At 42.5% G+C, this 16,601-nt stretch overlaps 1 protein-coding gene across 19 annotated transcripts in view; it reads left to right on the top strand.

Annotated features, from left to right (window-relative positions):
• RBFOX1 (RNA binding fox-1 homolog 1) overlaps positions 1–16,601 on the top strand; it is a 1,151,565-nt gene that overhangs the window by 561,199 nt on the left and 573,765 nt on the right. Inside the window, exon 1 of one of the 19 annotated variants that reach the window (XM_066197686.1) lies at positions 1,999–3,427. The exons of the other annotated variants lie outside the window; for them this stretch is intronic. Coding sequence (XP_066053783.1) covers positions 3,374–3,427 — 54 coding nt within the window. The 5' untranslated portion in view covers positions 1,999–3,373. Of the gene's footprint in view, positions 1–1,998; positions 3,428–16,601 lie in introns of those variants that run through there. 19 annotated transcript variants of the gene reach the window in all.

Raw genomic sequence — 16,601 nt, 5'->3', positions numbered from 1 at the left:
TCCCCCAAAGCTTTGTGTCTGTGAAGCACAAAGACTAAAATTCTAACTGGATCCAAGCAGGTTTTTTCAGGCAGCTATTTCTCTGAATGTATGGAGGAGGGTTAGGTAACTACCAATCCTTTTTAGTTCTTTTGACAAATTTCCAAATTTTACCTATGTTTTAAGAAACCTGGAAACATGGATGAAGCAAGCCAGACAGTGCTGTGACTTTGGCACTGTAAAAGGAATTGTCTTTTTTTTCCCCCACTGAGAAATTTCCTTTTCATTTTCCTGCATGTTGTAGGAAGAGCCTGGGTCCAGCTTGAGTTAGTGACAGATGTTTCATTTGATCTTTCAATCCTGCAGACACAAGACTGCATTCCTGCTTAAAGGAACAAATTCTGCCGCCTAATTGGATGTAACAGCATTGACATGTTCTTCTCCTCCATGGCTGCAGTGAGCAGGCTGGGAAGCTGTGGGCTTAAATTACACAAAGGAAGGTTTAGACTGGGCATTAGAAAGGCTTCCTGATCATAAGAATACTTAATATTTAATCAGATGAGTTAGAAGGATTATAGGATTTCTATCACTGGAGGCTTTTAGGAAAGGTTTGGGAAGCAAATGCCAGAAAAATGCAGCTGTATGTGAAAACATGTTCTACAGAATTGATTTATGGCTGTCAGAACTTGTTCTCAGTGCTGTGTTTTTCTAAAATAGAAAATCTTTCTCAAATACCAAATTTGCTTCCCATTTAGAGGCAAATCTCTCATGTTCTTACCAAGAGGGTTCTTTAACCCAAGGTCAGGATCTGACCTGCTGCTGACACACTCTGTGAGGTGAGGCAGTGAACCGACATGGGAAGTGTTTCCTAGGAACAGAAACTGGGAAATTCTGGAGTTTTGCAAAGTTTCTGATGAAATCCTGGATCTGCTTTGAGGAAGAGGACAGTGAGGTGTGTGCACCTCCTCAGTCCCTGCTCCCAGCCCCCTCTGGGGTGCCTCATCTCTCACACTCTGGTTGCTGGGGAAACTCGGCCACTTAGTTCTGAGAGAGTCCTTGGGCTGTATTTATGGAAGTTCTGAATAATCCTCTCAATGAGAGACAAGACAGGTGTAATAGAATTGATGTATTTGAAGATTGGTGCTGTGTAACCTCTTACAACATCTATATCATATACCCCAGCTCCCCTTTTTCCTGTAATGTTGCCTTTAGCATTTAAAATACAGACATTTGGAATATTTTTTTTTTCTTTGTTAATAGAAAACCCTTTTTTCATATGAGGACTGTGCAGACTTTCACCGCTATTAATAACATAACACTGAAGTTTTTTTTAACTAAAAAGCTGATTACACAGAACGTATTAGAACTTGAGACTTTTTATTTTACTATTTGAGAAGTGTCAAAGTGCCTTGGGGCTAGAGAGGCTCTGTTGTGCTATTTTCTATGTAGTATTCTACACTTTCTGTACAGGAGCCAGCAACCTCTTGTCAAAAAACCTCCAGCTGAGGAAATAATAGAAATAAAAAGGATGTGTTCTTAACCAGTGGTCCCTGTCTTGGGGATTTTAGTTTACCAACAGAAACTGAAGTTTCTTGATTCAGTGTGAGCACTGTGAGGAGGATAAGCATGCTGGACACTCTCTTTTTACCATGTCTTGTGGGTATGGGACTTTTTTACCTAGTTACTAGAGCCAACAACAAGTTTGGCACAGAATAGACTATTGTGTTATAGAGAACTAATTCAAATCCTGAAGACAGTGCTCCATCAGTTGCTGTGCTTAGACAGAGAAGGAGCAGCACGAAACCAAATCCCAGTGCCCTCCCCACTCCGTTCGGTACTGCACAAGCCCCTATTGTGTCGAACTGTAATTTTTAAAACTAATTTTCAACTTCTTCTGGATAAACAAATAGTAAAACATAATATTCTGCTTAGAAATTAAATTATTTTGAATGAAAGAATGTTACTGTTAACCAAGTTCAAAGAAAACTGTAGTTTTAGAATGGTCTGTGACAAATAGCAAAGTGATCTGGAGGCACTTAAAAGCTTTCTGTAATATCTGTATTAAAGGAATAGCTGCCAAGAGGGTTATTACTTACAGGCATTTCAAACTTCAACAGGTTGATAAAGAATTTAATATTTTCATATGCTTCAGTTTAAAGCCATCTGTCACAGTGGCAGAACAAAGTGCTGGGAAGGAGAACAAACGTATGTTCATGGGAGTCCTGCGTGAAACGCTACCAGGGAAGACACAAGATGCACAGCAGTACCTTGTAACAAGTGGGCAAGGGATTTGGAACAGCATGGCCATCATCTTCAATATTTACAATTGCCATTTCTTTTCTAATTTCTTTCTATGTAGAAGTGCTAAAAAAATAAAAGTCTGTCAATACAGATGGTGAGGGAGACAGATATACCGAGGAAAATAGCATTTGCATCCACCTTTTGTAGCTTTTCATGTTCCTGCTCTTGTTTCCTACGGTTTTGAGCCTCTGTCTGGGTACATCGGTGTATACATCAGACCTCAGGCAGTGTTTCATACATCTGCTGGGCTTTTTAGTGCAAATTAAACAGCCTCAAACACACACAGGAGCTGAACTTTGCCAGTGCCTTCTCCCCATCCCCCATTTGGGAAGGATTTTTATTCGTGGCTGCACAGAAGAATGAATCACATTCCAGTGTTTGAAGCCAGAAGGTGACATAGTGTGACTTTTAACCTGTCATACCCCAAATGTGGGACACAGTGTGGGCTAGTAAGAGATTCAAAGGGATTATAGGGGGGAAAATGGGACTGAGACAGAAAAAAGAAAGCAAGTGTTCAAGAAAAGTTACTTTGAATCTTTTGTCAGTGGTATTGCAACAAGAAAGATCCGGTTCTAAAAAATCTATATGGTTGGATTTTTAGTTATAAGGTATAAAGGATATATTTTACAGTGATCCTGTTATTTTCAGGCCTCCATTCTCTCTCCAGGTTTGGGTGACTGAGAGCAAGGATTGAATTTGATTGTGCCTTAGCAGCACCATGAATTTTCTAGGAAGCGTATTTTTATGTTTTAAAATGATAGCTCCAAAAGAGATGTGTGCTGCTGGGTTAGGGAGGAGGTTATGGCACAATTCCCTCCCCCATTCAGGTATGAAATCCTCTTTTCTGACACAGCTCCACGGGCCAATTACCCAGCTTGAACTGGCAGCATTCCCCAGGGATGCGGGAACGGCGGGGCTGATTTTACCCTTTGAGGAATGCTTTAAGTTTTGCTCTCATGATCCATTTCCTTCACGAGATTTATAAACATAACGTGGATTAATTTTCATCAGCCTTCAGAGATTGAATCTGACCAGATGCGGAGGTGGAGGATGACACAATCCCCTCGAGGTGGCGAAGCACAGAGGGGTTCTGATGTTGACACTTCTGTCATCCCGTGTTGGCCGGGAACGTGCACATCCTTCCATGGTAGGCGCTCTGGAGGTTTGGGATGGATTGCACTGGGGCATCTTCCAGCTCTGGGAAGTTGTCCCGCGCTCGCCTTAAAGGAGCAAAAACGTCTGAACTTTTATTTGAGTCCCGATAAATATGCAAATTCCCGATTTCTACTCGGCAACACTGACATCGTGTGGCAAAGAGGAAAACCCCAGCCCTGCTTCTGTACGAGCAGGGAATAGTTAAAAAAAAAAAAAAAAAAAAACAAAAACAACCCCAACTCCTCAATTTTAACAAAACGATCAAAAAGAAGCGTCTGCAAGACCTTCAGTGTTACCCTCTAAATGAAGACAAAGAACCAGGTAGAGAGAAATGCAGTGCCTTGCCCAGATTTGAGCTTATTTCATATCTATTTTACTTTGGGCTGAGCAGGGCACTGGGAACAGCTTTACCTTGGTTTTTAATAATGAAGGGATGAGTTTGATCCTCAAGGCAACAGGTTTCAGTCAGCAGGATGTAATGTAGCTCCCCTTCCAACACTCCTTGTATTTCCTTGGGTATCCAGGTTTGGCAACACATCCTTAACAATGAGTCTTGCAATTATTTGTGTCTGCAGTAAAAGATTCTGACAGGTAGAATTTGTGGGAGGAGAGATATCCTTCTGCTTTTCTACTAATTTTTGTTGCATATTCCCATGTCCTTCTCTCTGAGAACTGTATTTTCCAGTTCTCTGTGCCAGCTGTTGGTATTGATTTTGAGTCTGCTTTTTATTTCCTTTAAAAAATAAGCAGCCTCAGTGTTATTTCTCTGAGTTTTGTATAAGAATCCTGGATTTATTTTTTTTTTTACCAGTTTGATCTTCTGTCATTACCATGGATATTCTCTTGGACCCTCTTCTACAATTTTCATTCTAATTTCGTTCTGAGGAAGCTCTGTGCAGCTGAACCTGGTGTGTTGTTACTGCAAATTACAGGGAAAGTTCCTGGTCGGGTGTCACGTGCCAGTGCTTGTAGTGCTCAGCCAAGGGGTCCTGACTTCTTGTAGATAAGATTTACAAATTAGGAAGATGCTGTTGAGACTTTCTCTTACTGAGAAAAACTTGCAGTATTTTTTGTGCTGCCACAGTTTCTTTTTCAAAATTCAAAATCTAGTTTATTTCCCATTGTATTTCTCCCAGAATATGAATTTTAATAATACATTTATGGCTGTTTTAATTTTCCATATATTTATATGCTACGTGCATGGTAAAAATTTCTGAAGCTATTTTTTAGTATTAATAAATTGGCTTTTCTTACCGAATAGACGATTCCCCCTCATTTGACTTGTGTTTTGAAGAAAAATGGTAAATGGTAATAGGATTGTATGCTAACCCTGGCCAGCATCAAATATTGTGAAAATTTTTGTCTAATGAATTCTTCCATGCCATTAATTAAGATTGATATTAGCAAAATGAGCTTAGGGGTTTGTTACATTACTGGTACTGATTCTGTAGAAGTTCCAGAACTACAAGGAGAATGCTGAATATGATGTTTCATCTAAGAGAAAAAAACTACAGAGCAATAAACCATGACACACGTGCAGAGTCCTAACAGATGATGTCAATAATCTGAGTGGGATTTGCTGCTCTTTGTGGAAGTTCAGGGTGTCCTGAGAGCAAGGGTTGAGGCAAGGCAGCTCAATTAACAATTAACTGCTAATTAATGTGGGGTTCCTGCTGTCCACATCTCTGTGCACTCTCTATAAACTCTTACCAAGTCCTGCAGCATCTCTGCAGCCAGACCTGTTTGCTGTTGTGCTCACTGCTGTTTGCTCTTTCTGTGCAAACACTGAGCATCTCCTTCACTGGCTTTCCTGTTAGTGCTATTTGCAGTTGTCAAAAACCTATTGCGTTGTTGAGAGATTGAATTTTCCTCCAGCAAAGCCTGGTTTTTTGTCAGGCAGCTTGCCCTGTGCTGCAGTTTCTCTGTGGGTAATGAACCTTGCCTGTAGGGCCCCAAATTGCCCAGGAGATGCTGCTGGGGGTGGTTTTGCCCCATCAGTTCTGGCTGTAGCTGCTGGTTGGGCACTTGGCAGAGCTGATGTGCCCTCGTTTGTTTGGGGAGGTCTCTCAGGGAGGATCAGGCAGAGCATGGAGCAGTCCAGGTGTAGTTACCAGGCTGAGGTAGGAGATGGAGCAGCAGCAGTTTGGGCATGGACGGGAAGAAAAATTGAGGAACCTGCTGGGAAAAGGGGAGAGGGAAGGCAAGAACAAATAACTGCAGGTGCTCTGATGGTGGCAGGGGGATATGTGTATTCGCAAGTGCCTCCTCACACATCTGCACAAACACAAATATCTCTGTGCCTTTAAAAACCTGCCTGTTGCTGCTGCTTCCCTTTTGTCTAATCCACAGTGAAGGAAGGAAGGTTGGGAATCACGACTCTCCAGAGCTGGGTTGAGGATAAGCACCTTAAAAATTGAGAGGAACTTAAAAGGATGGGGCTCCACCATAAATTGAGATTCCTTGCCCTTCTGTTCCCTCTTTCTTTGGAGCCTTGCTGATGGCACTGAATTTCAAATGGAAGAAGAGAAATAATTTGAAAATTTCCCCCCTCCCTAACGGAGTAAATGCCAAGTGCAGAGCTACTGATTAAAAACATATCTCTGAGGAGCCTAACAGGAGCTAATCCTTAGGATATATTTAACTGTCTAATCCCTTTCACTGGGAAGTGCATGAAGAGGTAAAAGTTTCTTCTCTTCTCCATAGGTTACCTAGTTCTTCACAGAGTGATTCCTTCACTTAGCCCAACTTAGCCCTTTCTTTTGTCTGTCTTTGACAGCTGATGAACAGTTAGGCTTCATTAAGAGCACCATTACAGTGCTTAAAAAGTACTTATTGCCAAGAATAAGCCACAAATTTCAAAGTTTATTTACCGTGGGGGCTCTAGTTAAATAGTTTTTCTCTCTCTCTTCTTGCACCTCTGTGGCATAGCAAGAGCCCTCCTGGCTGGAAGGGATAATAGAGGTATTATTTTCTCCCCTTAAGCAAAGTGATGAGTTCCAAAAGTAATTGGCTGCAGTGCAAATTATAACTGCTCCTTTTGTCATGACAGGACTATAATAATTTTGTGTCCCTGGTCAGCCCTCTGACAGCTTTTTGGTGCTCAGTGCTACCAAGTGGAAGTAAAAGGAGAAAAAAAAGAGAGAAGCATTTTTGTTCTTTGGCTGGTGGCAAGGCTTTTGGTGTTTACAGATTGTATTCTCCACTGTGCAGAGTAAAGAAGATGGTGAGTATTGGAATTACTTTTACAGCATGGAATAATTTGCTGTTGAGTGAAAACAGGAAAGCTACTTGAAATATTAAACGGCATTTCTTGTAGTCTAGGTTTTCTAATACGCAGTTTCTGTGAGAGGTTTTAAAGCCTTACTCCAAGTCTGCATTTTGTATCTGCATAATTAACGTAGGGAAAGAAGAACGTGGAAGGGAAAGTTGTTTTAAGTGAGGCAGTTAAGCAGTTAAACGTTGATTGAACTGTAGTCTGAGACCCTGTGGAGAGGGCAAGGGAGAAGGGGATTGTGCTATAATAGATACAGGTAAGGAGGTATTTTGGTGCAGTTGTTTGTGTTTTTCATCCCCATCTCCCACGTGGGCCATGATTCCAGTACACACTCTTGTAATCTCCTGCAGTGGCCATGATTCAGCTTAAAAATCAATAGGGCATGAGGTGTTTCAAGTTCTCATTACTGTAATGTGTCAACATCACTTCAGTGACCCCAGAGCCCTATGCTGGCTGATTTGTTCTCTGATTTATTGTGCAATCTTGTAGGCAAACTATAATTTCACTTGTAACCAGAAACTCTGCTTTCATGGTTTGTATCCCAGTCTCCAGCCATTAGGATGTTCAGAGATAATCAATACCTGTGTTTGCTGCTGAAGGTTGAATGAAGTTGTCAAGCAGCTAAATTACAAAGAATACAAACAAAAGAACATTGTTATGGCTGAGCAGGCCAGGAAATGTTTTTATTTAAATTTTCATTCCCTATCAACTCACAAATGCTTTTACGGCTTAGCAGTGTCATAATTTATATTTCCCTCTATGCCTGCCAGTTTCAGATCTTGAATTTAGTGGTTGTGGTGATTTACTCTATCACTTTAGGTTATCTGTTATGATCCTGTTAGGTTATCTTTATGATTCTGTTATCTCCTCTGGATCTGTCCAAACCTAATAACATCATGAACAGGAAACAAATTATTTTAATTGCTCAAACTCAGCTTATTGTGGCTTTAATACATCAGGGGCAAAGCAGCAGCGTTCATTTTGCAGTGCTGCTCTTCCAGTTTTGCTAATTGTGGTGTTTGTTTACATGATCAAAGTGCTGTGAGTGATAACAGCAGAGTCTGTCTCAGTTTATCCTGGGCTATATCACACCAATTAAGGTATTTAGAACATCTGACATAAAACTGAGCTGGCTTTGCACAGTCCAAAGCTTTTTGGATTTGTGCCCCTCACATACCCAACTGCACTGGAGAAAGCAAAATCTGTATTTTTGATATTTCTTGAATAGCTGATGACAGGACAGTACTTTTGCAGTGTACGTAATAAATTTAATATTTTCCTCCTTCAGAAGTGCTTGTTTCAGTAGAGCTTTCGCCTTAACCATTGAGAGCTCACAGCTCACCTAATGGGCAAACATCTGCAACATGTGAAGGCACGCATGGGAGCCTTAGGTGGAATGAATCAGATGTTGTGCATTTTTTAAAAGTTAGATGAATCAATAAGATCTGTATGAATCACCAAATCTAATACAAATAGGAGAATATTCAGAACTGGAAATGAAATGAAAAAGAACTAATGTCTCAGATTCAATATCAGAGACGTTCTCATTTTCGTAGTTGTTTAATAGGAATTTTGTAGTTAGATTATGGAATGTTTACTATGTTATTGCGGGGATTAAAGCAAGTTAAAATGATCAAGATTTTTTTTGGTTTCCGTCTTCTTTTTTTCCTCAAGCCCTCGTGTGAATTATAGTCTCTGAAACTCATTTTTTCTTCAGCTGTGTGCACGCAAGCTGGGGGCACACCACTAAAATGGGGAACACTTTTAAACAGCTCCTGTGTCAAACCATTAAAATGTAGGCATCACTCTTATCCAATGGCCTTTTCATCTCCAGTCTCTCCAAGGACACGTTGGTGTCATTAATGAACACAGTGCATGCACAGATTTCCTTGTGCATTTATCAGATACTGAAAAATAGGAGTGTTTGGCTGCTGCAGGAAATGGTGCACAGGCTTCAGATGCTTCCTCAGAGTGGGTATGAGCAGCTCTGGCTCACTGTGGAAAGAGGGTTTTTAATAGGAAAGTGCCGCATAATCATTTACTAAGCTGATCTATTTAAAGGCCTTTACGTGAAATTGAAATAATTGTCATGGGGTTGGCACGGCTTTCAGAAGTTAACATCTCTGGCCTTACATATCACAAAGAGATGTGGGTCTTTTCTGCGAGGGAGTTTGACCTATATAGCAGAATAATCTGGCATAATGCAGAGCAGGGAGATGAGGAGGAAGATGGGCTGGAGCAAACCTTTCAAGTGTTGCACAGGCCATGGAAATCCGGGGAGCTGCTGGAAGGTAGATAACCTGTGCAAATTAATTTGTGTCCTACAAATTTGTCTCCTACAATACATTCCATGATGTGTAATTCAATTTACATTGCCACTGTCCCACATTTCGGAGGCCAGGACTGGTGTCAAGTTTCCTGTCTGAGCCTCTCCTGTATCCCTTGAAGTACTTATTTAAAAACAAAAAACTTGCAAGAAAGTTCTATTCATTATTTGTTGGAAAGCTTCCTCATTCTCAGTATAGTTTTTGAAGTTTCCAGAAAAAAACCTTTGGAGTTTGAACATTTTTTCCCCCTTTTGCTAAATACCCATTGCAGCATCACCCAGAGATTTGTGATGTACAAAATATCAGAGATTTGGGTCTTTTTGCTTGCTCTGGATGCTTTGGGGAATTAGAGACATCTGTTGCATTATAACCCCTGTGTAACAAAATTAGATGATTTTTCACTTCACTATTTGCCGTTTCAGCTGTATGCACACTGCTGTCATACTTGGTATCCTGTTAACTATTTCTGGGGCAAGAAGCATGATTATTTCATATTCCATCACGAGGCAGACCTCGTCTTGGTTTGAGTCACACATTTAAATAAAAGGTACAGCAAAACTCTGGCGATTTTCATTAACCTAGTCTATTTCCTTTGATCTGCAAGTTTCACTGGGATGAGATTGAGTTGTAGGTATTTCCACTGGGTTTTGAAGGCTGCTGATCAGAGAACTTCTGCTGGGGTCTCCTGATACTCTGCTGTCATGAGGTGTGGAAATGGAGACTCGTGTAGGGCCCAGGAGTGTTGTGATTATTCCCAGTCAGTTCTCCAAGCATAGCGTTAAGGAGCATTGTAGAAAAAAATAAAAAAAGGGCTTTTGACTGCTTGTTTTGGGGTTTTTTTAAGCTTTGAGATCACTGTAATTCCAGCTGGATTTATTGTTTTCACGGTGCATTATTGAATTCCTGCTGGCCCTGCCACTGCAGGGAGCTGCAGCAATACCTGTATCCTCCTCAGTCACCTTCGGGGGGGCTGTGAAACTCAGTGTTTTCAAAGCACTTTGCAAAGTGCCTTCCTCAAAGGATATTGTGTGCGTGTGTGTAAAACACTGCTGCTCCTGCTGAAGCCTGGACCAGCCATAAACCTCTGTGGCTGCAGGGAATTACTGAGTGCTGCATCAGCTGTTCCAGTGCTGCTTTACCAAATCAAAGATCCTGTGCTCAAACCTGAGAAAAGAGAGAACTCCCATGGTGAGGCAGCTTGCTACAATGGCATTCAATTCAAGGTCACACACAGCCTCAGCCACGGCAGGGAAAAAAGCCAAATCAAGCATTTTTAGCAGTGCAAATATGTTGAGAAATATCATGAAGGGTGTGAAGATGCTGGAAAGGGAAACAGTAAAGCCTGTGTAGCAGAAGAGTTGTGTAGGCAAAGTTACAGGGATGGGCGTGGGGATGTGAAGTAACTTCACATTTTGGGTGTCACTAAAATGCTTTCCTTGCGTGATCCTGCTTTTGTGTGTGGCTTTGGGGCATCTCACTTTAGTGGTTGCAGCTTTTACCCAAACAGATTTATATTTTTATATATATATATATATTGCAGTGAAATAAATGGGAAGGTCACTTCTTGTCGCAGCACTGATTTGATGATGGAAGATGTTTGTTTTTTTCTTGGGACGAGCAATATTTGGAATTTTGGACAAAGTTTACATGTATGAGACTTTTTAAATAAGGCTCACCAACCTTTATACTCAACTACCTTATGTATGTACCAAACATATTAATTCTTTATTTGTTCTTTAATGCTACATTTAGTACAATTTCAAATTATAAATGGCGTCTCCTTGGCCTGTTTCCGAGGAAATGTTTGCACCTGCAAAAAAACAAATGGATTGAGATGACTTTTCATTCTCATTGGATACCAAAGCCTGAAAGAAATATTCATGGTTTTGCACTTCAATATATTTTAATGATATTTTATAATATTCTTATGTGATATAAAGTAGTAAATACCATTGATCTATTTTCAGCTCGAAGTGATGTTGATCAGAGCCTGGTAGAATTGCTACTTTTAATTGTATACAATATTGGTAAATCAGTAATTAAACTAATTGGAACTGTTGGTTCATTTTAGGGAGTTCTAGGTTAAACCCTTCTGTCTTGTAGGGGATGGATGGAGATGCCCAGATAATACCACAGGCCCAGACAGGCGCCAGTGTGAGTTCTGCAGAAAGGCCCTTAGAAGGGTAATTTTTGCAATTAATTCCTGTAGAGATTTAATCCTTAGAAGGGTAATTCCTGTGGAGATTTGATCCTTGGAAGGGTAATTCTTCTGGAGATTTAATCCTTGGGTACTGCTTGTTGGGATGGTTTTTCTGCCCACTCCTTGAACTCTCAAACTCTCCAGTTCAGAAGCGTGCTAAGGTAAATTACCCAGGTGAGGTTCAGGTGGGTGCTGTCGTTCTCCTCTCATGCTGAAACAGTGCTTTGTGGACAGGAACTGTGCTCGCTAAAATGGGATCTGGAAGCGTCACAAAGTTCAGCACCGAGGCATGTGTTTCGGGGTGGGAATTGAAATTTTCCGTTTTACAGATTTCCTTGAAAGTAGGATCCCAGTGGCACGCAGGTTTTCCTGGGAAGGAGAATTCCAGGATGCTGCAGAGAGGGCTGGTGCTGTTTGGGCACCCAGTGGCACGCAGGTTTTCCTGGGAAGGAGAATTCCAGGATGCTGCAGAGAGGGCTGGTGCTGTTTGGGCACCCAGTGGCACGCAGGTTTTCCTGGGAAGGAGAATTCCAGGATGCTGCAGAGAGGGCTGGTGCTGTTTGGGCACCCAGTGGCACACAGGTTTTCCTGGGAAGGAGAATTCCAGGATGCTGCAGAGAGGGCTGGTGCTGTTGGGGCACTCAGTGAGCTGGCAGAGGAGGAGGAGGGCAGGAGACAGGAGGTGTGTGTCTGTCCCAGGAGTGCCTGGCAGTGCTGCAGCAGCACACTGAGCACGGCTGGGGCTTGCCTCGACCATCCCACACACTCAGAGCAGGTACTAATCCAAACTTGGGGTTCACATTTGTAGTGTTTTGCCACAACAAAATGTCCTTCCCTTCCATCTTTGCTGGCCAGAGATCTACAGCAGAGCCAGAGCTGTCTCTGAGATGAGAAAGAGACATTTTAATTTCTTCTTGTTGCATGCTAATTCTTGTTTGCCTGTTGTTACTTCCTCTACTCACACTGTATGCCGTCTTATTGACTGAGCTCTGAATTAACTGTTCCTACTCCAGCATGTCTTAATTTTCCCTCATGCGCTTGACATCAGCTCCTTCTTTCTGTTCCCTTCAATGTTCCTGTCACCTCCTGGAGTTAATAGAATTAAATTCTAGTACTAACATTCAATTTGCAATTTTGAAGACCTGAAACATCACCTGCTCTGCGTGAAGGAGTAGTTCCTGTGGTAAAGTTTGAATGGGATGTTTTTTTAACAGAATTCACAGGTTTGAAATCTCCTGCACTTGAGAGGTGCTTTCCATCCCCAGGAGTGCTTCTATTGCAAGGGTTTCACTCTGGCATGTCCACAGTGCTTACAGTGCCAGTTGCACTTCTCAGGATGCAAGAAACAGGACAACAAAATTTCAAAAGAAAGCCTCGGGAAACAAGTACAATAAATGACTTGGTTCGGCAGCTATGACATTTGAGAGAGTGTTGAACAAACACATCAGGCACTGCAGGAAATATCCTGGCAGCTCTGAGGTGCTCACTGGAAACAAGGGTCTGGCAGGAGAGGATTCAGAGGCACGATCTGGGTCAAACAAGAAGCAGTGCAGCCATGGGGGAATGAGTCTGCCTTTTACATCCTTTCCTCTCTGGCACCAGGTATGGGAGTTGTCTCTTCTCTCAAAATTCCCAGGCAATTATGTTTTGAAAGAAATTGAACATAATGTGCAGGTGCTTAAATATTTGACACGGCACATCCCATTCTGCCTCAGCAGGTACTTATTGTTCTTTTGGCACTGCTCTGATGAGCATGTGATACCTTTGAAGTACTCTGGTGAGCAGGAATCCTGGCTGTAAAGCATTCCTGGTGTTGGGGTATCGTTTCTGAGTCGCTGGTTTGATGCACAGAAACATATGGCTGCTTACAGGAGTGGCCTGAAGAGATACAAATGACAGTTTGACACTTTGGGCAGGACTGACATCACAGAAAAGAGGAAGGCCAAAGCTGATCTATATTTTAATTACAGTATTTGCATTGCTAATATTAATCACTGTTGCAAAAGCAGTTTATTTCAGGGTGGGCATGCATTAACAGCTCTGGTATTAGATGTAAAAACACATGGATCTAAACAGCCAGGTCCCAGCTAAACATTGGTGCCTTCCTTTTCCAGGCCTGCAAAGCTTCCCATCCCAGTTCCTATGTGACAGATAAATGGAGCAGGAATAAATAATTATAATATTTGCCATAGGCCTGAAGTATTTGGATGGCCAGTAGAAATGAAACTGAGATGTCCTGGATTATTTTGTCACTTCAAGGCTTCGTTAGGAGTCCTGAATATCTTTCAAAGTTGTATGTTTAATTTCTGATGGAAGCTTGGGGATGGATATAGAGGTTACTGGGTGAGAGAGCATTATCTGAGAGATCAGGGTCCTAGAGTCAGACTGAAAATTCAGAGTTTTTTCCCAGTGTGGATGACTTGCCTATGGACATCACCATTATGACTGATTATATTAAAAAATAATCTCTTTTTGTTATATTAATATATAATCTCTTTTCCCAGGTAATTTCTAATCTAGGTGCTCCTGCCTTTCAGGGTTGAACAAGCACTGACACTGTAAGATGCTGCTTCCACCTATTCCAAGTCCTTCCCCAAAAGTCTACAAAGGTCCTTTGCAACTTATAACACCTTTCTTTTATTTTGCAGATAACTAAAAAGAAAACTAGGAAAAATTTTTTTGAGGAAAGAAGAGTGGTTTGGTTTTGGTGTTGTTTTGGTTTTTGATTTTTTTTTTTCCCTAAACAAGAGCTTCACATTTCATGAAGGTGAATTGTATAGTTAAGATGAATTATGTAGCACAGAGATCTGTAATTAACTTTATCACTTTATCTGCTTTTGATCTAGCAGGTCTTCAGAAGGAAACATTATTTAATTTACATTCATATTATCTCTTTCTCCCCTTACAAAAAAAAAAAAAGAAAAAGAAAAGACCCATTTTCTCAGTCTTGGGAAATGTGAAGACAATGTTATTGTGCTCCTCTGTTCTACCCTGTTGCTTTCAATTCCTATTTAATAAGACACGGGACATCTCTCATAAATTCCGTACCATCACTGTCATGTTGCTTTGATGATACATTGCACGTTAACTTGGGATTGGCATGAAAGGATAGTGAGGGCTCAGGAGAGATCTTTTTTTTTTTTTTTTTTTTTTTTGTACTTTTCCCATAAATATTCAGCATCTCTTCCTGTCAAAATGCACGGAGAGCTCTTGGTATGACAGTTTGAACATGGGGTGTTCTGCAGCTGCTGCCCTCTGCCCCTCCCTAATTTTGTGGCAATACCAACTTTCATGGATTTTTAAGTTTTTAAATATATATATATATATATATATATATATATAACACCTATATTTAATATGGGATCCCATATTTATAATGCATTTATTACCCCCTAAAAACTCACTCAAAGTTGTATTGTTCATCTCTAGCATAACTCTTGCTTTCTCTTCTTGCCCATCTTGTTATTTCTCTGCTTTTCATCCCTTTTGTTCATAGTCCATACTCCTTCCACATGAGCAAATTTCATCTCTTTTTCTTCCTTTTTATATGCTAGTTCCTTCTTCAAGTTGCTATTTCCTTGCAGTGCAGTACAGGATAATCAAACCAGCAAACTTTGTCCTTTTTGAAGCTGGGGTGTTTGAACATTTGAAAACCCACAAAAGAAAGGCAGATCAGTAGTTCTGGCATTCTTCAAAATTGCTCTTTCATTTGAGGGGAACAGAGAAGCTCTGGGTGGGCAAACTGAAACTTGTGTGTGTTTAATGAGGCTGTGGAGGGAGGCAGGAGATGGACTGGTAATGATTCCGTGTGGAGAATGCAGATGTGTCCACTTAAAGGAGAAAAACGTGCTTGAACTATAATCTGATATTCGATAACCAGGCGACAATTTGAATGTATCTCAGGAAGCCCAGAGGGGTGAGATCTGCTCCCCAGAGATGAAGTTCCAGCGGTCTCCACCCTTGGCTGGGTGAGTTGCTCAAACCAGAGTGTGCTTGCTGAAGTTTGGGATTCAGACTTGTGTCCTGCAGCTCCCTGAGTGCTCCCGGGAGGATGTGCTGCTTTTATGGTATCAGAGTCACCTGGCAGCGCCCCTGGCATGGATTCCAGGGAATCCTGAACCAGGGGTGTTATCAGAGTCACCTGGCATGGATTCCAGGGAATCCTGAACCAGGGGTGTTATCAGTCACCTGGCATGGATTCCAGGGAATCCTGAACCAGGGGTGTCATCAGAGACACCTGGCATGGATTCCAGGGAATCCTGAACCAGGGGTGTCATCAGAGTCACCTGGCATGGATTCCAGGGAATCCTGAACCAGGGGTGTCATCAGAGTCACCTGGCATGGATTCCAGGGAATCCTGAACCAGGGGTGTCATCAGACACCTGGCATGGATTCCAGGGAATCCTGAACCAGGGGTGTCATCAGAGTCACCTGGCATGGATTCCAGGGAATCCTGAACCAGGGGTGTCATCAGAGTCACCTGGCATGGATTCCAGGGGATCCTGAACTAGGGGTGTCATCAGTCACCTGGCATGGATTCCAGGGGATGCTGAACCAGGGGTGTCATCAGACACCTGGCATGGATTCCAGGGAATCCTGAACCAGGGGTGTCATCAGAGACACCTGGCATGGATTCCAGGGAATCCTGAACCAGGGGTGTCATCAGACACCTGGCATGGATTCCAGGGAATCCTGAACCAGGGGTGTCATCAGAGACACCTGGCATGGATTCCAGGGAATCCTGAACCAGGGGTGTCATCAGTCACCTGGCATGGATTCCAGGGGATGCTGAACCAGGGGTGTCATCAGACACCTGGCATGGATTCCAGGGGATCCTGAACCAGGGGTGTCATCAGAGACACCTGGCATGGATTCCAGGGGATGCTGAACCAGGGGTGTCATCAGTCACCTGGCATGGATTCCAGGGGATGCTGAACCAGGGGTGTCATCAGACACCTGGCATGGATTCCAGGGGATCCTGAACCAGGGGTGTTATCAGTCACCTGGCATGGATTCCAGGGGATGCTGAACCAACCCCCAACCCCAAAGCCCCGCGTGGCCGCTCTGGGCTGTCCCAGCGGCTGTCCCGGCATTCCTGGAGCATCTCCAGTGAATTAGTTCATCAGTTCCTCACCGCAGGCATTGCCGAAGTCCCGCTCCTTCCCGAGGCTCCTGGGCGTGTGTGATGGGGTTGTTTCTGCTGCCTCCCGCCTGCCGTGGGCTGCATCCCTCATTCTAATTGGTGCAGCCCGCGCATTCCCCAGGCACGGAATGGTTTTCCTGCCTCTGGAAGCCGCCTCTGCCTTTTTGCACCAGGAATCGTTAGCAGGAGCAGTTTGGGGGATTTATAATGCCGGGAGCACTT

Source organism: Chamaea fasciata, unplaced genomic scaffold, assembly GCF_029207755.1.
Source record: "Chamaea fasciata isolate MVZ Bird 193981 ecotype frontalis unplaced genomic scaffold, bChaFas1.0.hap1 SCAF_16, whole genome shotgun sequence".
Taxonomy (NCBI): domain Eukaryota; kingdom Metazoa; phylum Chordata; class Aves; order Passeriformes; family Sylviidae; genus Chamaea; species Chamaea fasciata.
Note: the sequence above shows the minus strand (reverse complement) of the source record. Positions and strands in the feature narration are given on the sequence as shown.